Raw genomic sequence first — 27,035 nt, 5'->3', positions numbered from 1 at the left:
ATATATTAATTTTTTTATTTGTTATTGTTTCCTTAATACTTGTGAGTCTTTTTATATGTATATTTTAGTTTAGACATGTATTCATATATGAATATATATATATTTATTTATTTTGTAAATCTTTGTTTATTTATATTTTTACATTTTTCATTATCTTTCAATTTGAATATTATATATATATATATATATATATATATATATATATATATATCATTTCGAAAGTATGAATTAACATATTAGATCATTTAGAAATAACAATAATCAAAAAGAAATATATATATATATATATATATCATTTTTATTACAACTTTTTTTTTTATGTTATTTTTGTTGTATATATATAAAAAAAAAAGAATATTTCACAATTTTTTAAATGATGTTAATTTATATTTTGCAAATTGTTTAAAAAGTATATTTATTTTTTCTTCTAAATTTTCTTTTTTGCTTTAACCTTTTTATTGTACTTTTAATATTTTAAAAACAAAATGATAAACTTTTTTAATATATATATATATATATATTATATATATATCAAAAAAAAAATGGATGAGTTTTTTAGTCCATATAAATCACAGAAAAAAGAAATAATATTTATATAATTCATGATCAAAAATTTGTAATAACAAAAAAAAAATTATAATAAATAAACAAACAAAAACAAAAAAATCATGAACAGATCATATATATATATATATATATATGTATGTATGTATGTATGTATAGACTTTGATAATTTATTGAATATTATTTATTAGGACAATTGTTTTTATTTTATAACAACAGTTATCTTGTTTGCAGTTACATACACTATTTACAAATGTTTCTGCTTCATTTTGAGGAATGTTAGTATCTTTTTTATTTGAAAAACAGCAGAATTTTCTTATGTACATAAGTAAAAAATAGAAGAATCTATTAAATAAAAAATATATATCTTCTATGGATAAAATGTTTGAAATTTTTGTTTTTAAAACTTTGGAAAAATTATCATTTAATTCATTTTTAAAGTTAAAAATATATCCTATACTTGATATTTTTTTTATACCTATAATGTGATATGTATGATAAAGACAATCATTCATTTTTATTAATTTTTTATCTCTATAGGCAAATGAGTAATTCATTTTATTAAGAATATTGAATAATATATTAAATTCTTTGTTTATGCAAATTTTTGCCTTTAAATCATTATATTCTTTCATCATTTTTATATTATAGATATAATCGAAAAAATGCACAAATGTATTCTTAAAATAAGAACAATTATTATACTCATGGTTAGAATTATATTTTAATATATCATAATGATATAACATTATTTTTATTTTTTTATTATTACTGTATTGTTTGTTATATTCTGGAATGGACATATTGCATAATTTTTCATCTTCATTATAATTTGATACAAAATTATTGTTTTTATCCCTAGAACACGTAACAGTTGAATTTTCAAGATCTTCAAGGGGTGTATTTGATATTCCTAAAAAATTTGTTGGTTTCATTATTTTATCATTTTTTAAATTATTTTCTAATAAGTCTTCAACATTTTGTATTATAATATTATTTTCTTTTAACATCGTATACACATTTTTCTTAGATAATTTATTCTTTGTGAAATTTTGTATATAATATATTTGATCACATGTAAAAAAAAACGTTTTGTGTGAAATATATTTTTCATTTATTATATCATTTTTGTTGATAATTTTTTTGGCTATTTTACTTTTAAAATATTCCTTAATATTTTCTTCTTCCATTTGTTCTTTATATACTCCAATATCATGTTGGGAATTTTTTCGAATACAAAGAGAACTATGTAACTTGTTAGGACTAAAAAAATTTGAAGAATAACAATTATATAAAATATTTTTTATAACATTAAAAAAAAAGAATTGTACTACAATTTTTATATTATTATAGCATATAATTTCCATATTTGTATCATTTATAGTGGACATATTTATTTTTTTCAAAATGGGTAGATACGAAAAAAAATCGGAAGGCAATTGGTCATTTTTGATATTTCTATTATTTTGTTTATTTATATATTTTAAAAAATCATCACATTTTAAATTTATATTACTTATTAAAAAGCTTTGTAATTCACAAGAATCCAATGAATCCTTTAAATTATGATTAACGTCTGAATTTATAGCTTTTTTAATATTATTTTGTGTATTCTTATGAGAATAATTTAAAGCATTATTTTTTATATTATCACTATTAATGTAATTGTTATTAATGGGAGAAATATTATGCTCATTATTATTGTTATTATTATCATTATTATTATCATTATTATTACTTACTATGTTAGTTTTTTCATTTTCTTGGTTCACATAATCTTCTATACAAATCTCCTCATTATAAACAACCTCACTACAATGCTGGTGATAATTCATAATACTCTTATTTTGTAAATAAAACGTTTCAGAATTATCAGCATTAAATATTGAATTAATATTGACTATAGTTTTATTTTGTTCCATATGTATAAGATTGTATGTTAACATTTTTGATAAATACTCGTTAATATTATTCAAATCAATATCATATGAGTCATCAAAAGAATATTGATCATATATAATTTTTCCCTCTTGTGACAAGTAATTTTTTACCATATTTTTTATGAACTTCTTTAAATTAATGTTATCATAATTCTCAGAAAAAAGTTGTAAAATATTTTTATAATTATCTTCAGATTGAAACATAAAATCATGATCTACTAAAACGTCTGATATACTAAGAAAATCGTTTTGTATATATAAAAAGAATTTTGATATATATAATTGAATACGTTTGAATAAGAAAGGGAAGTTATTTTTATTATTCATAATGTTATTATTTAAAATAATATAAAATAGATACATTTGTAATAATATATAATTACTGCAAATAACACGTAAATAAAGAAATACATCTTTATAATTAGGATCCATAGGAAAACCTAAAAATTCATTAATAGTATTGTGAAAAAAGATTAACATTTCTTTTTTCTTAGATATCATTATTTTTTGCACAACATCTAATGAAATACAAATTAAATGATCTTTTATATTTATATTAAAAACATTAAAAGTTATAATAATAGACGAACAAACGAAATATTGTAAATTTTTCCCACTACATCTACTTGATTTATCAGATAAATTTGTATCCATATTGTCATTTTTATTCCATAAAAAAAAAAGAGAATATATCACACATGAATATAAAGATAACAAATTAACATTCTTTTCTAAATGTTGAATTAAAAGATTTTGTTCCATTTCTTTATTTGATTCTCTTTTTTTTTTTCTATTAATATTATTTACAGAACGTTTTGATGAAACGAATTCATTACACATATTATTATTATTATTATTATTATTATCTTTAGAAGGAATATTTTCATTAATATTATTATTAATATAACTATAGGATTTATTATTAACACTCTTTGATTCCTTATTAATATTATCATTTATCATATTATAAACATTATCATTCATATATTCATTCATATCAATATTACTATTATAGGTAGATCTACTTTTAATTGTATTATCAAAAATATTATTAGGAATAATATCATTAAAACTTGTTTCATTTTTCAATTTATTATCTTCATCTTCAAATATAGATGAATAGTCATCATCATTTGAATCTTCAAAAAAATTTATGTCTTCTAAAATTTCTTTATTATAGATATTTCCATTTGTATAATTTTCTAAACTATCCATGTGTATATTTGTATTATCGTCATTATAATTAGTTCTACCTTTATTATCATAATCATTTTCATTTGTTTTATTTTTTTTTCTTCTTCTTTCAACATATATTTCATTGACAAGAAGAGATTTATGTTTTTCTTTGTTATTTGTCTTGTTTGTATTTGAAAACTTATTAGTTTTATAATTATTATTATCATCATTATTATTATAATTATTATCATTATTATATTTATTACTGTCAATATTTTTTCTTTTTAGATTTAATATGTCCATATTATCATCATTTGATTCATTATTAATAAAATTAAAAATATCATCAAAGATATTTACTCTTTTTTTTACTTTAATTCTTTCTTTATTATCTATATTATTCTGTAAATTCTTCATTTTCATAATAATATTCTTAATGCATTTTTGCATAAAAGGTAATAAATCATTAGTTATGAAATTTTTTATTTCTAATTTATTACAAATAAGATATATAATTTTAGCAAGATGTTTGCAATATACTTTTTTCTTATTGATGTTTCTTTTTATCTGGTATTTCAATTCTTGGATAGTCATAATGTCATCATTCAAATTACAATATATAAAATTCAAGCATAGAATTAAGACCCATACTCTATTTTCTCCTCGAACTTTTATACCTTTAATATTCTTTATTTTTTCATAATTATTAATATAGTAATTAAAATGTTTTAAATCGTTAGCTGAACATATTTTCTTTATAATTTCTACATACCTTTCTTTCTTATTATAAGACATACGAGTTTTATTATTAAAATTATCAAATAATTCTTCTTCATCACTTGAACCTGTGCATTTACCTGAACCTTCTTTTATTAAACTTTTCCACTCATAATTACTACATGACTTTTTTGCATCTTCATTATATATTTCAAATATATTGTTATTACTATACATTTTTTCTTCTTTTGTTAAAGTTCCATATCTTCTGGGTTATTAAAATATATGTTTATCAAACATTAAGATATTTTATCATCTATAGTTTATATTATATATTGAAAAGGTTAAATAATATCATTATATATATATATATAATCATATATATGTTTATTTATTCATTCACATTTTACCTTTTTATAACAAAAAAATTTAACCATATTTATTATCTATATCTTAATTATATGATATATTTTATTATATAAAATTAAAGATATAAAAAAAAAAATAATAAATCATTTATATATATTTAAATATCAAATATTTATTATATCTGAATAATATATCTTCATATCTTCTTTTTTCCTTTCTACTATTAATACCAAAAAAAAAAAAAAAAAAAGAAGAAAAAAGAAAAAACAAAATATTATTTAACTATTAATATAAGAATAAAAACCAGAAAAAAAAAATATACCTTCGTTTAAAATATTAATATATATACATATATTTATTTATTTATTTAATTTTATGGTTATGTAAAATGTTTTTATTACAAATTTTTTTAATAAATATCTATTTATGATTTCTTTTTAAATTAATTTAACTTAATAAGAAGTCAAAAAAAAAAAAATAAAAAATAAATAAATACTTAATATATATATAGATAATATAATGAATACCATATAATTCTTTATATATATATATATAATATATTTATTTCAGATATGTTAAAATACATAGTATAAATTATATTCATCAATTTTATAATAACTATATAATAGAATCATAAATATATAATAATATAAATAAAATAAATATGAATTAGGAAAAACAATTTATATACATATATTATTATGTAGACTTATATTTTACAATATAATACATATCAAAAAAATTAAATAAATTAAAATAATATAAAAAAATATAAAGAAATATAAAACACATTATTCTATATACTTAAAAAACTGGTTGAATTTTTCTTTTCATTTTTTTTTTTTTTAACTTCAAAAAAAGGCAATAAAGACATACATATTAATGAAAAATATACTTATATATGTTTATATATATATATTATAAAATTAATGTAAATTTATTAAATAATATAATAAAATACAAATAAAATGTAAAACAATTTTATTGGAGTGATATTTATATAATAATCATAAAAAAATGAAATGAACAAAACAGTGACTAAATAATATAAATATTTTTAAAGAATATATATAAATATATATATATATATATATATATATGTGTTAATTATTCTCAAAATGGATAAATAAAAATATTATATATAAACATCTTTTTTTTTTTCATTTATTTCATAATATATGTATATATATATATATATATATATATATATATATATATATATATAATTCATTTGAATCATATACCTTTAATTAAAATAATATATATTTTCAAACAAAATGGTCAAATTATATAAAAATGTTAAAAAAAAAAAAAAAGAATTGGAATACGAAAATAATGTTTATTCACAAATCATTGAAAGGTAATTGTGATATATCACATGGCAAAGGATCATTAAAAAAATATCTGTGTTTCATAGCGTCTTCTGCACTGATACGTTCATGAGCATTTAATTTTAAAAATGACGTTAACAAATCAATACAATCATCATCATCTATTTTAAAATATGTTTTAAAATCTTTTTTTGTAGCTTTTGTAAATTCTGTATATAAGGGAAGACAAAGAGCTTCTGGCCAATTATTTTCGTTAGGAGTACCTAAAAGGAAAAATATTTTTCCTAATTGATCAATTTCATTTTCTCCTGGGAAGAGAGCTTTTTGTAGTAATAGTTCAGCAAAAATACAACCAAAACTCCACATATCAATAGATGAATTATATTTATTACTTCCCAATAATAATTCTGGTGCTCTATACCATAAAGTAACAACTTTACTTGTAAGATTTAAATTTTTTTTATATTTATCTCTAAATAGTTTATCTGAATACATATCATAACCATATTTTGTACATAAACCAAAATCAGCTAATTTAACTTCTCCTTTTTTATTTATAAATATATTTGCTGGTGATAAATCTCGATGCATAAAATAATATTTATGTAATACATTTAGACCATTTAAAATTTGTAAAAGTATACACTTTTTTTGACTATCTGTTAGAAAAATTTTTCGATTTATTATCTTAGATAAATCATAGTCCATTATTTCCATTACTAAATTTATATAATCTTTCTCACAATACAAATCTAAAGCACTCATAATATTTTTATGTTTAATTTCCTTCATTATTTTAATTTCTCTTAACAAAACAAAATTTATACCACAATCATCAATATAATTACTTATCTTATTTAATTTCATCTTCTTTATTGCAACTTCTTTTTTTAAAATTGTATCATATGCCTTATAAACTTTACCATAGGAACCCTCACCTAAAAAATTAGGCTTGAATATATATCTTTCTGTTGAATTATTTTCCATGAGAACATAAATATTTTTTAATTAAATATATAAAAAGAAATTAAAAAGAAAATGCAATCTTTCAGATTAATCTTTCTTCCAAAAGGATTGCAACACATATATAATACATTTACATATTTCTTTGTGGATATATTTTTACTTTTATATAATTTTTTTTCTATTTGTCGGTTTTTTAGTTCATTATTTCTTGACTTATTAACACTCTTACGAAATGTATATATAATGACATTTTACTTTACATAATCATATTATAAGTTTCATATTTATAAATATTACAAATCAACATAAATATAATTTATTACATTATTTACAAAATAAACATTGTATTAATATAAATATATATAATATGTATATTTATATTTCTTTTTAATATTTTCCCTTTTTATTTAAATACCAAAATTAATGGTAATAATACAATTTAACATAACTTATGAAGTATTCTATTAATATTTGAAAAATATCAAAAATTGTCAAATCATGTTTAATACCTTATTAAAAATGTCATTGAATCCTAATATTATTAAGCATATAATAAAAATAAAATATAATATTTATATATATATATATATATTATGTATATATTTATTTTTGTATGTATAACAAAAAAAGCGATTTAACGTTAATATTAAAAATAATATGTAAAATTATATATATATATATATTATATGATAATGGTAATGTTACCTATATATATATATATATATATATATATATATTAATAATAATTTATATTATATAAAAATATGTCATATAAACGTTTACTTCAAAAAAATATATATATTTATATTTGCAACACGTTTTAATTTTTTAAAAATTGTTAAGTTCAAAAATTATAACATATATATATAAATATATATATATATATATTATATATAAATACATGATTAATATGTATGAGGGAAAAAAAAAATAAAAGGAAAAAACAAAAAGGTGCCGTTAAGCACATAATATTATTAAAATTTCTACAATATGAAAATACAAATTATATAATAATAATAAAAGGGAAAAAATTATATAATTATTTTATATAATAAGATGCAATTTTTATTTGTTCATATAAAAATATAATTATTGAAATATAGATAATCTTTTATCATCATTGAGTTTTCCATTTAGTGAATTTTTTTCGTTTTTTAATTTGGTACTTGTTTCTTTAAAGTATCTTCTTTTTTTTTTGTTATTTTTTATTTTTATCATGTATCTTTTATAAGGTTGGCATACATAACTACAATCATAAATAATACCTATATTGCCTTTTTTCTCACGTAATAAATTCCTGCATAAAATTAAATGTTTGACCATTATTTCCAGAGGGGAGTAGACGGGAACGTTTAAACATATATCTGTAAAATAAAAAAGGTATAAATAAAATATATGAGTGAATGGTAACAATTGTACACATATATATATATATATATATATATATATTTATTTATTTATTTATTTATTTATTTATTACTTAATATTCCTTCATTAATAGAATTAAAAGTTAATAAATTCCTATTTCGAGAAAAGAATATACGAACTAATTTCTCTTTATATGGTTTATGATAAGCTATTAGAGATGTTGTATCTAGAATACATTGTCTAACATTTAATAAATTATATTTATTAAATAGAGATAGTTTTTCTTTTATCCATAATAGAGCTAAATACATATGATCCTTTTTAAATTTTAACTGTTGATTATTTGATGGTATTTTATCTTTATATATATATTGATATACTTGATCAAAATTTATATCATTATATTCATAAAACTTTTCATTAAAATTTGAATCATTACTATCATAATCAGAAAATATGTCTTCATGTGAACTTGAAGATATATAATTTTGTTCTGTGTTTATATTTTTATAATTATTCTTTTTACATTCATTTTTATATGGATTATCGTCATTAAAAAATTCATATTGTTTCAATAACTTATTAAAATGAGATTTGTAGTCTTCCTGCAAATTATTTGTTTTAGAAAATCTCTCGTCATAATTCGAACAAATATTTTTATATATAATTTGTTCCATTTTCTTTTCTTTTAAAAAATCCTCATTATTTGATTCTTTTTTTTTATCTTTATTATAGGAATCTATGTTGTTTTCTCCTATATTTTCTTTATCATTTGTTGTATGTATATTTCCTGTATTAGACGATACCATACCATCCATATCTCCTTTTGTGGTTTTTGAGTTACTGTTTAATATATTCATATTATTATTACTATTATTTACATTATTATTCACGTTCTTTATATTATGTTTTTCACTATCATTTAATTTTTCATTACCATTTCCATATTCTTTTTTATCTCTATTATGTTTCATTTTATGATCTTTCATTTTTTGTTTATATTCTCCATTATATACTTTTTCTAGCTTAGATGTTATTGCATTATTTTTTTTATCAACAAATGATAATTCTTCATCACAGAATAAACTATCAGATGAATTGTATTCCGTTTTTATATCATCATAAAAATGATTATCGCTTAATGTGTTATATGTTTTATAACTACTATCACTACATAAACTATCATTATATTTGTTTTTTCCTAGTTCATAATTATTACAAATTTCTCTCTTTTTATTTTTATTATTTTTTTGTTTTCTTAATGATAAGGACTTTATATATTTTTTATTTGGTTTTAATATTTCTATTAATTGTTGTGTATATAACATAGCTATGTTAAATATAGCCTGTTCATTAGTAAACATTTCTGAATATTCCTCTTCTAATATATTCAATACGTTTATAATATTTCCTTCCATAATATTATTTCTAATGATATATCTCGTTTCTAATGAATCGATCATTTTATTTAACTTATCTTCAGATAAATATAAATTCACAAAATATTTAGTCATATATTCTTTGTCATTAGAATAACATTTATTTCCTTTCTTACATAATTTTTTTTTTTCATTTTTAAAAATACTACATTTTTCTTTTAGAAGAACATGTATTTTCTTATTTATATCATTATCATTTTTTTTCGCGTCTTTTTTAGCATTCATTAAACTACTTGTTAATACATTCAAATCATCTTTAGAAGTTAGACTTCTTTTATTTCTTAATCTATTCAATAATATAGAACTTGAATCTTTTCTTATATTTATTATATTACTTAAGCTATTTTTTCTTGATGCCCATAAGGCATTTTGTAAACTGATACCTGTATAATTATAATTACTAAAATTGTAACCTTTTAACATATTGGATGCACATTCCACAAGTTCATTTTTTCCAGCGTCTCCTTTTAAACCCTTTTCTTCTTTCTCACCTTTGGCATCTTCCACATCTTTCACGTTTTCCACTTCTTTCGCATTTTCCACTTCTTTCACATTTTCACCTTCTTTCACATTTTCCACTTCTTTCACATTTTCAACTTCTTTCACATTTTCCACTTCCTTTACACATTTTGCATCTTCTACTTCTTTTTTCTCTTTTTCCTCCTCATTTGTATTTTCCTTCTCTTCGTTTATTTCCTTTTTAGTTAATTTCTCCTCTTCCATATGCTTTTCATTTCCATCTATAACATCCTCCTTGCGCTTATCCCCTTCTTTTCCCATTGTTTTGTTGTCACCGCATTTTTCTTTTTCATTATCTGGAGGGATTACTATGGGAATTTTTTCAGGTTCATTCAACATAATTGCATTATTAGTTTCTGTTTTTTCATCGTCTACCTTTTTATTCTTATCAAATTTATCACAAACATTCAAATAATTTTTTAAAATAGAATTTAATATATTTTTCTCATTATTTTCATGTTCACTATCTTTTTTTTTTTTATTATCTTCTGGTGTAACATCTAATTGTTCTGAAGTAGCAGATTTGTGTGGATTTTGTTCGGTTAAGTTTTTCATAGTATTATTTTTTATGTTAAGATTTATATCATTTTTGTTTTTTTTTTTTTCTTCTTTTTCCATTTTTACATGATTACCTTCAGTAATTTTATTATTATCATCTTCCATTTCTACTTTTTCATCTTTATTCATGTCATTTGTGTTGTTCTTCTTATTTTTTTCCTTTTCATTTTTATTATTTGAAGAATTCTCTACTTTCTTTTGTGAATTATTAGATGTATTCGATTTGTTTGGAAATATATTTCCATCCATTCCATTGTTATAATTAGTAGAACTTTCAATACTATTATTGTCATCAACATATTTATTTTTTTCTAAATAATTCATAAAAGATTTGTATGTGTTAAAATAACCACATTTTATTAAATGAGACTTAATGATATCAGAAAATATATCCTTTTGAACATATATTGATTTAATTATTTTTCTTTCTTTTTCACTTTCTTCATATATCATATTATAAATATCAAAGCAGAAATTGTTTAAATGAAATTTAATGCGATCTCCTAATGTACTTAAACCAACAGTTGCATAATAATCATATTTGAAATTTATGGTACATGCCTTACCTAAATATTTTCCATTTTTCGTAAAGAATGCACTATTGTCAAAATAATTAATACCACATCCAATAATATCATTTTTAGCATATCCATTACAATAATTTTCAATCTTCCCGTCAATAATTTTTTTTCCATCATCATTTTTATAACCAAATGAATTATATTCAGAACCGGGATTCTTATTAATGGTATAATTTTTGTTTGTCATTCCAATAACTATTTTAGAAAAGTTGGTACAATTTAATATTTCCACTTCAAAATAATATATACTACAATCTCTCAAGGCACATTTATTAACTTGAACACACGCTATATCGGTGTGCTTTCCCCAAGCAGTGTATGTAGCTGTTAATTTATCCTTACTAACAGATATAAAATTTGAAACATTTAATGTATTAATACATATATTTTCCTTAAATAAATTCTTTAAATATATAAAATTATGCTTAAATTTCTTATTTTTTTTCTCGAGATATAAATTTTTCTTCTTATTGTAATAACTTTCTTCTTCTTTGTCATTTTCTTTTCTACTATCTTCATTTTCATTATCATCATAATAATCATCATGTTTACTTTTTCTTTTTCTCTTTCTTTTACTTTTATTATTATTTCTTTTTTTTCTTCTCCTTTTTTTATTTCTATCTTTATGTGTGCTATCCTCATCACTATATTCATATGTGTCATCATCATCTTCTAGATCTTCTTTTTCACATATATTATCATCCGTTTCTTCTCTGGTATCTTCTTCTTCATCATCATCGTCATCATCTTCTTCGTCATCATTTTCATCATCATCTTCATCTTCATCTTCATCGTCATTATCATCTTCATCATCATCATTATCATCATCATCGTCATCATCGTCATCATCGTCATCATCTTCATCATCTTCATCATCATCGTTATCACCTTCATCATCATCATTATCATCATTATCATCATCGTCGTCATCATCATAGTCGTCATTATCATAGTCATCATCATCATAGTCATCATCATCATAGTCATCGTCATCATAATCATCGTCATCATAATCATCGTCTCCTTCATCATCTTCTTCCTTTCCTTCTTCCTTGTCGTTCTTTTCATTTTCTTCATCATCTTCTTCATCCTTATCATCTCTGTCTTCTCTTTGGTTATCATCCATTTGTTCTTCCTCATCTTGCTTTTCATCATCATCTAGATCTTTATCTTGATCTACTTCATCGTCCGAATCTGATTCTAAATCAGAATAAGGCCCACTACTATTATCTTTTTTTTTTGTTTCCTTTTTACTACTTTCATCACGATCATTGGTTTTACTTTTTTTATTCTTCTTTTCGTTTGAATAACTTTGTGATTTTTTATTTCTATAAGATAAATTATTAGATTTATCTGATGAACACATTAATTCGTTACAAAATATATGGGAATGTTTTATAATATTATATGTGCAATTATTTTTATAATTTAATATTTTATAAATCCACAACAATGAAGGGATATATATTAAATTGTAACATGGGTTTTTTTCAACTTGTATATTTGTACATTTTCCCCTCTTTTTTCCTATAACTTTTTTAAAATATATGTCTTTATTACAATATTGTTTATATTTACTCATATTATTATTATACCTATTATATAACATATCATTTCCATTATTGTTATAATTTGCGTTAATATTATTATTACTATCCTTAAAATGAGCAGATATATTTATATGTTTCAATTCTCTACCTTTTATATAATGTTTATATGAATGTATTTTCTTTTTATTATTAGTACTATAATTTTTCAGTTTAGAATTATATTTGATAGGTGATATTATATTTTTCTTCTTTTGTTTTTTTTCAAGGTTAAAAATGGATAATTTTTTGATAGAATCTTTACCTTTCTCTATATCTTCATAATTAAATAAAAACATCTTTTTGTTTATTTCTTTTAGGTTATAATACTCTAATGATATTCGTTCATTCTTGTTTTTATTCTTCATATTTACAAATGAAAAAAATTTATATTTTATCAATATAAGTATTGAATATATAGAAAAATGATTTATACATAGTATAAAATTTATTAATGTCCTTATGTGGTTTAAAATGATTAAGAAAAAATTATTTATAATATATAACATAGGTGTACATGTTGCTTGTATAAGATCCTTTTCAAATTTTGTTAATTTCTGTGAACATTCTTTATGGTTTATAATATAATAAAATATATGAACAATAAATAATAAGAGTGATAGATATGTGTTGGTATGTTTAATGGGAACATATATGGTAGACTTTGTTAAATTACATATAAAATTTAATGTTTTTATTAGTGTACTCCAATATAATAATTTGTTCATATATAAAGAACAGAAATTTTCTATATTCGATAAAGAAACTAAGGATTCATATAATTTTGAATTATTATTATTATTAAATACATTATTATAAATATGTTCTCCTTGTGATTTATCTTTACATATCGACGTGTTTGTTCTGTGATATAGTAAAGTGTTGTATATAAAATCATTATGTGCCCTCATAGAAATAACATGATTTGTATTAAATCTTGAGGGTGTTCTTTTGTTCACAAGGAAAACATAATTACTACTGCAGTTTTTGTAATTTGGCGCATTTATAAAAAGAATACATATATAATTATAATTTAGATAAATTATTAAATTCTTATAGAATTCATGTAATTTTGATATACCTTTTTTTTCTATAGGGGTTATATAAAATGGTGTTATTACATTTATTGCGGTTAATTCATTTTGGTTCAAATATTTTTTTATACATAAATATATACGGATTATCAACAATTCAATAGTAATAAAATTAGGAATAGTGACATAATGAGAAGATATAAGGAGAGAAATATATAATAATATATTATCTATTTTATAGGTCATTTTATATGATTTTATGGGAAATTTTTTATATTGTAAAAAATGTAAAAATAAATTATTTATTTGGTTAATTTTATTTAATTTTCCTTTTCCAAAAATATGAGTACTTATCAATGTATATATGAAAAAATATGTTTTTTCATCACTTATCTGATACTTATATTCATCATTAAAAAAAATAAAATTATTAAATGATATTAAATTTTGATATAATTTTTTAATAAAATGATTCCATTTCATTTCATCATAATAATGATACATAAAAAAGGATGTGTAATGTAACACATTTATGTATATATTTATGTATTTATATACAAATATAGAAAATGGTAAGTATAAAATATCCCAATGTCCTAATATTAATAATAATAATAATAATACAATTTTATTATAATAATAAATATATAATTCTATAATATTATCTACTATATGTTGATTTTTAAATAACGTAATAAGCCGCTCATTTTTTATATTTTTACAGATACTTATTATTTTTTTATATATTACATTTTCTAATTGTTTGAAAAATATATTTTTTTTGAAAAATTCATTTCCACATATAATGATACAGCATTTGACCTTTTCTTCATCATATCCTTTTTTCTTCATAATATTTATTATATTATTCAAATATTTATTAATTGTATATATATTTTTTCTTTTTAAATGAATAGAGATTTTTATATGGTCACGAATATGTAGTAAAAAACAAATATTATTAGTAGGAATATATTTGAATCCTTCCTTTTTCATTTTGTAGTTGTACATATTTTGTTTTATCCTCATAATATATTTGTTGTATACAATTCTTTTTGGGTTTATTATTTCTTTTTTATCATATTTGTCATCCTTGAGATCCATTATATTATATGATAATATATGCATCATACGATATACATGTAAAACAAAAATATGATGATTTATAAGGTTAAAAAAAGAAAAAGGATATAAAAAAATATTATTTATTTTATTTATTTCAATTAATTCTTTTGGTTCATTCAATTTTCCTGTGTCCATAAAATATACATCAACATATTTTTCATTCACATATATTCTTTTTAAAAAAACACAACTATTCATTTTCAATCCTTAAACTATAATGTTCTCCAAAAAGAAAATTAAATATAAAAATAATATAAATGAAATAAATAAAACACTAATTTTTTTTTTTTTTTATATAAATTTTTTTTTTTTTTTTTTTTTTAATCACAGCTTTACTTATCAATTACATATACATATATATAAGATACCAAGAAAAAATTAAAAAAAATATATATGACGAAAATAATGTTATGTGTTCCAACTTAAATATCTTATAAAAATGTTATATAATAATTTTTAAAAGAAGAAAAATTTTGAATATACACAATATATATATATATATATATATATATGCATACATTTATGTCCTATATACTAGTTAAAGTAAACACGGAAAAAATTTTTCTTATATATATATATATATATTATATTATATATTATATATTATATCTACATATTATTTATTGTATTTTATATATATTATATAATTCTTATAACATATATATAATCAGCAATTTATCTTTTCTTAATTTTTCTCTTTTTTGGTATATTTATCTTTAATATCATTTATATCTAACAAAAACTCTTAAATTAATAACTAATATAAATATTTTATATAACTATAAAAAAAAAAGAAAAAAAAAAAAGAAGAAGAAGCATAAGTATAGTTGGATATAATAAGCTGTTCTTTGTCTTATCGTAATTTTACTATAATATATAAATATATATATATAATATATTATATGTGGCATTATTTATATTTTATATGTATCATATATAAAATAATATAATAAAATGCAAAGACTTGGTACGAAAAAAAAAAAAAAGAAAAAAAAAAGAGAAATGGAAGAAAAAAATACTTTAGTATATATGTATAAAAAGTTATAAAACATATAAAAATGCATACACGTTTAATAATATTTTAGTATTTAATACGTATTTATTATTTGAATTATAAAGAAAATATTAAATATATTATGGGAAAATATAAATGAAGGTAAATATATTAATTATGTACATAAAGAAATTTAAGAATATAATCATATATACTGTAATTTATAACACATAATATATATATATATATATTGTAACATAATTATAATATTTATTATAATAGAAAAATAAAATTTTAAATATAAATTAAAAACAAATAGGAATACGAAAAAGAAAAAAATAAAATATATAATATAAATTTATTTATATGAATATGTAATATATATTATATATTTTTGAAAGCTTATGATCTATATTAAATAAAACCAATATACACATGTTATTTCAACTCAGAAAAAAAAAAAATACTTTGATTTGTAAATATATAAATTCAATATTTTTCATTATATTGTTTTTTTTTTTATAAGCCTAAGCATAAAACGAATCATATTTATTTTTATATTTATGAAACATTCACACTTTAATATTTCTTGTAATATGGAAACGTTTAAATTATATATAAATTTATTCACTTAATTTTTTTTCTGTATGTATAAAATATATATATATATATATATAATATTAAAATAAACAAAGATATATATTATAAAAATTTATGAACATAAATTTGCACACTGGATATAATATATACATAAAACTAATAAAGTTATACATACATATCAATATAACACATTTATATTTTTACGCGAATTATTTATATTAGAACAAAAGTGTATATAAAATCTCATAAGAACAAAAAAAAAAAAAAAAAAGTTTTTAATAAAAAGATTAAATAGTGTAAAAAAAAAATTATTCTTCATTTAAATAATGTAAATATAAAAGGTGACATGTTATAAGTTATATATTTTATAATGCCATTTTGTGGTTATTTTATTTTTTTTTCTTATTTTTTTTTTTAATTTTATGTTGTTTCATAATGAAAAAGAAAAAAAAAGAAAAAAAAAGAAAAAAAAAGAAAAAAAAAGAAAAAAAAAGAAAAAAAAAGAAAAAAAAAGAAATTCTTTATTATTAATATAAAGTATTATAAATAAAGTTCAATTTTTAAAAAATATAAAAGTTAAGCACATATGTATAATTGATATAAGCATAATATATTACATTTATGATATAAAAAGAAAAATGTTTAAAAATTAAATATGCATTTAAGTAATTTTAAAATCATATTCGCAGAAAAGAAAATGAAAGAAATAAAATTTTAAATATATTTAATATTATATATATGGGCATAAAGAAAAAAAAAAAATAAATAAAATACAAAGACAGTTATGTTAAAAGATTATTTTCCTTTTTCTTATATTTATAGTTCTTTGTGGTTATTTGAATTATTTTTCTTCCTTAAGTGATCATATATAAAATGGTTATATCCCTTATATAAAATTAAAAAAAAAATAAAATAAAATCCACATAGATATATATAATATATATATACGACTGTATCATGTTCATTAATTTTTTTTCTCTCTTATGTAATTCTTAAGAAGAATATTCAGATATCCCCATAGATTTTTTTCTTATACTTTTCCTGGAATGTTCTTTTTTATATAGCATATTACACTTGTTTTTTTTTTTTGATGAATAATTATTTTTGTTTGAATTAGATGTTATATGAGATTCACTTAAATTATCAGGTGTACTTGAGGGACTTGTATTTGTTAGTGTACTCTCCATCGAGGTACCACTATATTTACTATGGTTACCTTTTGTTTTCCTCTTTTTGTTTTTATGATTCTCCTTATTGTACCTATTTGATTTAATCCTATTAAATGATACGTCCTTTTTTATATCACTGTTCATTGTATTATTTGAAGAAATACTTGAAACATTTGTTAAAGAAGAGACGGAAGATGATGTACATTTATTTTTCTTCATATTTGTTCTCTTTTTTTTGAAATTTTCATATTTCCTTTGAAAATAATTTTTATTTTGCTTTGTACTATTATTACTTTTTTTTTTATTTTCCATCCAAGAAGAAAAGTTGGAAAATAATTTCATTGGGAGAGATGCACATGATATAAAAAATTTAATGATAAATGGTAACAGGGGTATTAAGGATGGTGCAAGAAAAATTAATATAGCTATCGTTACAAATCTTCCAAGGTAATCTTTAATTAATTTAGTATAATATGAAACACATGTATTCAAATTAAGTATATAACATAATAAATTAAAATAACAATCACATTTATCAGCTGTAGGCGTAGATGCTCCTGATACATCAGGATCATATTTATTTATTTGAGCTTCACTTTCTACAGGTTGTGCTACTATTCCTGATTCTACTACATTTATTGTTTCTTTAGATGTTAAATTAAATGAAAGTTTTGAACATTCCCTACCATCAGCATCTTTTAGTATTGCTGTACAATTACTTGTTATTTTTTTATTTATTAAAAATTTAATAATGAAATAAAAGGCATAATTTTTATTTGCATCAATATGTGCATTTATTTTACTAATGGGACTAATATGTGTTGCTACTTGTTGAGTACTTTTATCAACACATAAAACATGACAAGAGAAGTTAGCTCCTATAGTTTTATTATTATTCCACGTATGTACAACAAGAATACATTCTTTAGAATTTGTTTGATTTGATGAACAATCTTTTGGTATAGTAATATGTGTAATAGTTCCATATGACACAGGTCTGATTTCATGTACTTCTAATGCATTAGTTTCGAATTTAATTTCAACAGTATGATTTCCATTATATTTGTAATCAATAAAATGACTATGTGCAGCAGCGTTTTCATTATAAAATATTTTATTATCTATATCATTAATATCATAAGATTTATTATTATTACTATCTACCTTATCTTTTAAATAATTAGGTAATTTTGCAGATGTATAGACTTTTGTCTGTGGTTCAGACCCATATATATTTTTAATTTTATATTTCGAAGGTTTTCTATTCCCAACAGATGTTTTATGTATGTAATAATATTTAAACAAATTCTCAGATAAACAATACCCAGCTGAAGAACCACAAAAATTCCCATCAGAATTTCTCCATTTATTTAACGATACACCTAATTTATTACATGTTTTACCACTTAAATCAAAAAGATATTTTGGTAACATCATTGCTTTTACTAAACATGGATGTATAATGTTACATTCATGTTTATAATCACATCCTTTTAAAGCTGGATTATCTTCTTTCAAACCACAATTTCTCATAACATCAGTTTCTATTACATCCGCATCATCTAAAGGTGAAGATGGAATAACAACATAATCATTTGATAAATTAATTAAAGTTCTTTTTCCATGTCTTTCTCCTCTTAAAAATAACCAAAGATCAAAATAATCGTCTCTTATTTCAGACATCGAATCATTTATTTCATATTTCTTTTCTTTTGTAACTAAATCATGTTTATTCAGTGACATACCTGATACATCATCATATGTATATTCTTGTATTGTTATATCTATATATGTATTAAATATTGGAGGATAGTCAATTTCATAAACAGAAAAATAAAACAAATCCATTATAGCACAATGACGGCTATATACTATAGCACTATCTGTAAATAACATATTAAAATAAGTGCATTTTAATTTTGCTCTTTTTATTGAATTGTCATTTTTAAAAAGATGATATGAAGGGCATATACAAGATTCTCCTCTTGTATATTCATGATAATGAGGTGCAAAATCCCCTACAGTATTATTGGCATCTTCGACTTTAATAGCAGTACAATTATAAGTAAAATCCTTTATTTGTTTCTCTGTATATTTTTCATATTTATGATTATTAAATATATCAACTACTTCTCTATACTTTAAAGGAATATCTTTCATATATTTCAGATAGTAAGATATTGTTACATAGTCTCTTCGAATAGTAACAAAATAGCCTTTCCCCTCAGACCTTAAAACCTTTAACCTTAACACCTATTAAAAGTAGAATGGATAGCACTACATGTAAGTGATATAGAAACATAAATATATATATATATATATACATATATATATATTATTCATTCATATCCTTATTTTCGCGAAACGCTTTCTACATTAACCTATATAACAATACTAACCGAATTATTAGAAACATCTAAATCTCCATAAACGACAGTACGACATGTGGAATCATCTGTAGAAGATGTACATACCTTTTTTTTGGAATAAGAATATACAAATTGAATGAATGGGTATTTTGTTCTTATATAATCATTTAATTTACAATTACTAAAAAGAAAAGAAATAAGGAAAAAAAAAAAAAAGATTCTCAATATAGAATTAACTTTTAAGTGTTTTGTCTTTTTCCTTTTGTTCATTTTTATTATTATAATTATATTATAAAAAAGAAGGAAATAATGTTATATAATATTTTTCATTGCATATATACATTTTAATATGGTCTTTACAAATGTTAATTCATTAGAAGGCTTTAATTTAAAATGTAATAGATATATATTTTATGAACTTCAAAATATTAAGTTGAAAAAAAAAAAAAAAATTATAATATTAAAATAGATATGTAGAATACAACATATATATATATATATGTGAGTAATTTATTTATCTTTTTGTTTTATTTAAAAATTTTTTTTTTTTTTCTCTCTGTCTAAAAGTAATGAGAAAAACTTTTAATTATTCTCCTTAAATTTTTATTCATACATTATTTGAAATATATTTATATATATATAATAAAATTGTTATAGTATAACATAAATGTGCAAATGAGTTTTTTCATTATAAATAAATAAAAGATATATATTTAAGATATTCTTTTAATGTTATATATTCATCCTTGTATATATATTTATACATTATATTTTAGTTAAGACGTTTTATGTTTTTTTTATTCTAGTTATATATACATAACCTTAGAAGTTGTAGAAGGTGATAATATAAAGGAATAATATATATATATATATTAAAAACTTTTATTAAGTTCAGTATAATATGAAAAATTTGATATATATAGAATATATTTTTTAAATATATTCATTAAAATTATAAAGTATATAGTTTAAATATATTCGTTTTCTTTTATGATTTTAATAAATTAATGAAAAAATAAAAAAAAAAATTTAAGTATTTATATATGATAAAATATAAAAAATAAAAATAAATAAAGGACAGTATATAAACATATATATATATATATATATATATATATATATATATATATATATATTATACGTAACCTTTTCACTATGAATTTTGTTTATTTTATATACAAATTATATATGTATTACTACTAAACATTGCTTTATATTTCGCATTTAAAAAAAAAAAAAAAATGAATGAATAGAAATGATTTATTTTTATTTTATAATATCTATGGATTTCTAAAATCTAGTGCATCTCCATTATTAACATAATTTTCAAGTGGTATATAGTTAAAGAATATGTAGTTGATTTTATTTTCTAAAGTAATGAATGCATTGATTGGTATGAATTTTCCTTTATAAGAAAAGAATTGTTGGTTGGCTTTAATATTTAATAACATTTCCATTATGCTTTGTAAGAAAGAAACATTGAATACATTAATCGTTGTAGTAAGTACAATATTAGGCATAGATGGATTATCATTATAAATAATTATTGTATATTCTTTATAATTTTCATTAAATTGAGGAGCATTTGAATTTGATTCCATAAAAAAGCGATTTAGGTTTTCTGAAATTCTTTTATATTCATAATGCACATATTTATCAATTGCACTTCTAGAATATTTGGTTATATTCTTATTTTGTTCGATTTTAATATTATTTCCTTGCATGTCTTTTTTGGATTTTGAATAGACTACAAAGGCGTAAGGTGTAATCCAAGTATCATTTACCATTTTTTCTGTTAACATATCATCCATATAAATAAAAATAGTTTGGTATATATCTTTTTCATCTAATATAATATTGTTATAAGGTGTGGATCTTAAAATAATATCTTTTTTAGGATAAAAGAGATTAGATGTAGATATTTCTGCTAATTCCTTAGCATATTTATTTTTATTTATAAATTGTTCATTAGACAACATCATATGATTTCTAACAAATGTATTTATACGTTCTGTATTTTCTAAGAATTCAGTTAAATTTTTATAATTTCTTTTTTTATCAGTATCAAAGAGAGAACATAAATCTTCTACAAATGTTATCAATGATATTTTTTCTAATAAAAATACAAGATATTCTAAGTTTACTTTTACAGTATAAGTAATATTATCAGTAAAATATATAGTTACTGCATTTGTGTCATAATTTATATCAAAGGTGAGAGTTTTATTATATTGTATACTATTTAGGTAGTTATTCATATAATTTATATTCTGGCAAAATAAATCTGTTTTCCATACATGAAGATTTTTAAAAAAGAAAATCAAATATTTTGCATTAATAGATCTTTGTATGGTATTATATTCAGTGTTTGGATATTGATTATTATTTGTTTGTTCATTGATATTTTCTACACTGTCACCTGTAACTTTTGAATTATTATTGTTCTCATTCATATCCTCTTCCTTATTATCATTATTATTATTATTATTATTTATGTTGTTATTATTATCATTGTTATTATTATCATTTTGTTCAGTGTTAGAATTTTCTGCTTCCTTATTACTATCCTTATTATTTTCAATTGTATTTGATGTAGTTCCATTATTAATAGTTATAGTTTCTATTAATAAGACATCTTCCGTATTTTTATTTTCTTCAATATCTTTATATAAAATATCTGATGTAATCTTAATTTGATCCTTCAATTTTTGTTCATTTTGCTTTTCTTCATCATTTGGTTCATACACATTGGTATGATGTTTTTTTAAATTATAAAATGCTTCATGATCTTGTGGTTTATTTAAAGGAAACGATTCAGTTTGTTCAGGTAATTCATTATCAAATGAGAATTCTTCACTATTTCCCTTAATTTTATTATTATATATTGATTTTAAGCTTGGTAAATTAAAATAACTTAATTTATTGTATGTTTTTTTCCTAATATAGCGTTTTCTTTCATTATAGTTATTATTATCACTATTATTATAATAGTAATTATTATCTTTATATCTGTTGTAATTATCCCTATTTGTGTTATTTTTATCTTTGTTTCTATTATAATTATCTCTATTTTTGTTAGAATTATCTCTATTTTTGTTAGAATTATCTGTATATCTGCTATCATTATCTTTATGTTTATTATAATTATACATACGTTTCTTGTTATCCATATTGTTGTTATTATTATTGAATGTATTATCGCCATTCTCATTAGATATGTTATAAAAATTTTTTGCTGAATGTTCTAAATCATGATCATCCTTTCCTAAATTACTATAAGTTGGGAAAAATTGATCTCCTACTCTATAAGAATTAATATAGAAAATTTTCGATTTTATTTCATCAATAATTATAGTTTTTAAATCATTCACTTCATTTAATTTAACTGGGGAAGCATTATAATAAATATGAATAGTATTTATATCAGGATATTTAAGGTGTTCATAAAAATTGTCTTCTAAACTTGGCATATCTTTGGTTGGGAAATATCTAGAATTATGATAATATGCTGTATCGTGTACATTATTCATATTATATATATTTTTTGGATCATCAATAGGTAGTTTTCCATTCATTTTAATATAATTAAATTTATCTTGGAAAATTATTAATTGATTTAAAAGATACGATGCTGAAAAATTATTAATATAATCAAATTCATTCATTTTATGGAGATATCCTTTTAAATGCATTTTATATTGTTCAGAATATGTATAATTAACGTCTACATAAAATTTACAAGTACAATTTAATGCTATGGTATTAGCATTTATATTTAATAAATTAAGTATATTTTCAAATTCTTTTAAATTATATAAATATTTTTTATCCGTCTTTATCATCATTCCATCCTTACTAAAATGGAAAACCATTTTATCATAAAATATCATATCATAGTGTGATAATTCTAGCACATCGGTAATATTCATACAATAAGATGCACATACATTTTCTGTAAATTTTTGAATAAATATAATAGTTTGGAAAATATCAAATATTTTCATATCTTCCATTACATGTAACAAATCAAAGATATTGCTATCTATAGATTTTTCTCTAAAATCAAAAAAATTAAAAAATCCATTAATACCACTTTGTCCAACATTTACATAAATAGTATTTGCAATTTTTTTTTTTGTCTTTTCATCAATTACGTCTACTTTTGTTTGTATTTTTTTATTTCTAATTTCTTTTTTTTTATGTATTGGTGTATCTTTATTACTTTGTTGTAATAATGCTTTATTATTGGATTTGTTAATTTTATTTTCAACCTCTGATGACATTGGAAGATTAAATTTATTTTCAGCCATATATTTTTTGAAAAAATTTAAAATGATTGTCATTATAAGTGGTGCTGACATTTTATTAGTCATAATATTTTCATTAATATTAAAATCTTTTAAAATATTATGTATTTTCCCCAAAACTATGTTCATATTATCATTTTGGTTATCTTCATTATTGTTGATATTGTTTTCATTTTTTAAACCTTCATCATTTTCTTTAAAATTATTAGTTAATCTGAACATATAATATGGATTGTAATAAGTATATGGAAAGATTAAAGATTCTTTGTTAGTTGAATTGGGTGACGAACTGGACAATTTTACAGAATAGCTATTTTCATTGTTTAATTCTGGATTTCCAGAATTTGATTCAGAAATATTTTCATTTGTTTCACTGTTATTTTTATTTTTAATTTCAAAAAGTGTTTTATTTAGTTTATCTATTTGTTCAAATATGGCATTGAATATTTTTTTATAATATGTTTCATAATTCATATATTTAGGATTAATTGCATTATTATTTTCATGATTTTCTTTTTTTTCAGTTTCTTCTTTTTGATTTCCTTTTGTAGCTGATACATACACATTATCCTCTTCAGTGTGTGTATTTATATTATCCATATTTGGATTAACTATTTCCTCGTCGTATATATAATGTTCTTTCGTATGAAAATTTTTATGTTCGTAATAGTGGGGTGTATTTGGCAAAGGGTTTGTTTGATAAGGGTTAATATAATTCACATAATTTGTATATAATTTGATAATAAAATCTCCAGTGGAATTATTATTTAAATGAATATTTTTGAAATTAATTAGATCATTTAAATTATCAGATATATATTCTAAAGTTTTATTTGTATTTGTGTTTTGTTCATGTACTTTTTTTTTATCTATAATATCATGATCAAATTGTTGAATTATTAAATTACTATGAACTATTAAATTAATTAAAGAAAGACCTTTTTCATAATTTTTCTTAAAATATTCTTTCATTTCATCTTTATTTAAATTATCTACATCTACATAAAATTCTTTGAAGACACCTGATATATGTAATATTCTTTTTTCTTCATCAGTAAAATTTACATGAATATTATAATAACTAAAAAATTCATCAATAAATTTGTCAAATTTTTTCGAATCCTTTGGATATAATTCAGAATTCTGGATATGTTCCAATGCATACTTTAATTCTTCACTATTGTTATAATCCTTATTATCTACTAATGAATTTTTTAATAAAGCTAATAAAATAGCTTTCCTATTTTTCTCATTACAGTTTTTATTATTAACATTTTCACCAGATACAAGAGATAACCAAAACAAAATAGTAAACAAACAAAAATAAAATATTCGATTCATTATAAGATTTAATCGTATATTAAATTGTATATTATTTTATATAAATATTAGGACTGTAGTAAAATCATGTACCTAAAATATAAATTATACACTACAAAAAGGGACAATGAACCATAAAAAAAAAAAATATATATATATATATATATGTATGTATATATATATACTATATATATATGTGCGCCTAAAAAAAGACATCAAAATTATAGGTATATAATATTTTAATTATTAAAAAAAAGTAAATAAAAACGGTTTTAAAATTAATAGCTAACAAATACAAATAAGAAATCATAAGAATAAAAAAAACAAAAAAAATTTAGAAAATTCTATCAAACATATATTTTTAATAACAATTTTCTATTACAACAAAAAGAAAAAAAAAAAAAATTAAAATATATAACATAATAAAAAATAATAAGATATCTATATGTATATATGTGTGTATATATTTAATACTATGAATTAAATACAATATAGTTGAACAAAAAACATATATATATATATATATATATATATATATATATATATATGTATATGCAAATAAATAAATATATGATTAATATATAATATTTACAACATAATTTTTTTTTTTTTTTTTTTTTTTTTCTTTTTTTTTAATATTTCTTAATGTTGACAAAATTATGGAGATAACTATACAACATCTATGAATTATATATAATATTATAGTTTATTATGTAGTTTCTTTTTTATAATTATGAATTTTATATAATATTTAAAATTTTATATTTAGAATAAAATTTATTATATATATATATAATTATAAAAAAAATAATTAATGTTTATATATTACAAATTTAATTATTCATAAAAAAAGATTCAAAAAAATAAAATTAATATGTGTTAATTTCTATAAATGTATTATTCATAAAATAGACCTGAGATTCTAAATATATATTATAGACAAAAAAAAAAAAAAAAAAAAAAATGAAATAAAATAAAATAAAATATTACTCATGAATTATTT

The 27,035-nt window shown here is 19.5% G+C and overlaps 5 protein-coding genes across 5 annotated transcripts; all 5 read right to left on the bottom strand.

Annotated features, from left to right (window-relative positions):
* Positions 1-734: 734 nt before the first annotated feature.
* On the bottom strand, positions 735-4,634 carry PF3D7_1014500 (conserved Plasmodium protein, unknown function; the record flags this gene model as incomplete). Its single annotated transcript, XM_001347391.1, has 1 exon — positions 735-4,634. One exon carries the CDS (start codon positions 4,632-4,634, stop codon positions 735-737), a length of 3,900 nt encoding a protein of 1,299 aa, XP_001347427.1.
* Positions 4,635-6,109: 1,475 nt separating this feature from the next.
* PF3D7_1014400 (MO15-related protein kinase) lies at positions 6,110-7,084 on the bottom strand (the record flags this gene model as incomplete). Its single annotated transcript, XM_001347390.1, has 1 exon — positions 6,110-7,084. The coding sequence occupies one exon, from the start codon at positions 7,082-7,084 to the stop codon at positions 6,110-6,112; it is 975 nt and encodes a 324-aa protein (XP_001347426.1).
* Positions 7,085-8,152: 1,068 nt separating this feature from the next.
* On the bottom strand, positions 8,153-15,408 carry PF3D7_1014300 (uncharacterized protein; the record flags this gene model as incomplete). Its single annotated transcript, XM_001347389.1, has 2 exons — positions 8,153-8,427; positions 8,544-15,408. The coding sequence occupies 2 exons, from the start codon at positions 15,406-15,408 to the stop codon at positions 8,153-8,155; spliced, it is 7,140 nt and encodes a 2,379-aa protein (XP_001347425.1).
* A 2,451-nt stretch (positions 15,409-17,859) lies between these two features.
* PF3D7_1014200 (male gamete fusion factor HAP2, putative) lies at positions 17,860-20,675 on the bottom strand (the record flags this gene model as incomplete). Its single annotated transcript, XM_001347388.1, has 2 exons — positions 17,860-20,289; positions 20,436-20,675. The coding sequence occupies 2 exons, from the start codon at positions 20,673-20,675 to the stop codon at positions 17,860-17,862; spliced, it is 2,670 nt and encodes an 889-aa protein (XP_001347424.1).
* A 1,010-nt stretch (positions 20,676-21,685) lies between these two features.
* On the bottom strand, positions 21,686-26,053 carry PF3D7_1014100 (merozoite surface protein MSA180; the record flags this gene model as incomplete). Its single annotated transcript, XM_001347387.1, has 1 exon — positions 21,686-26,053. One exon carries the CDS (start codon positions 26,051-26,053, stop codon positions 21,686-21,688), a length of 4,368 nt encoding a protein of 1,455 aa, XP_001347423.1.
* Positions 26,054-27,035: the final 982 nt, after the last annotated feature.

This window comes from Plasmodium falciparum (genome assembly GCF_000002765.6).
Source record: "Plasmodium falciparum 3D7 genome assembly, chromosome: 10".
Classification (NCBI taxonomy): domain Eukaryota; phylum Apicomplexa; class Aconoidasida; order Haemosporida; family Plasmodiidae; genus Plasmodium; species Plasmodium falciparum.
The sequence above is the reverse complement of the archived record's forward strand: the minus strand, read 5'-3'. Positions and strand labels throughout refer to the sequence as shown.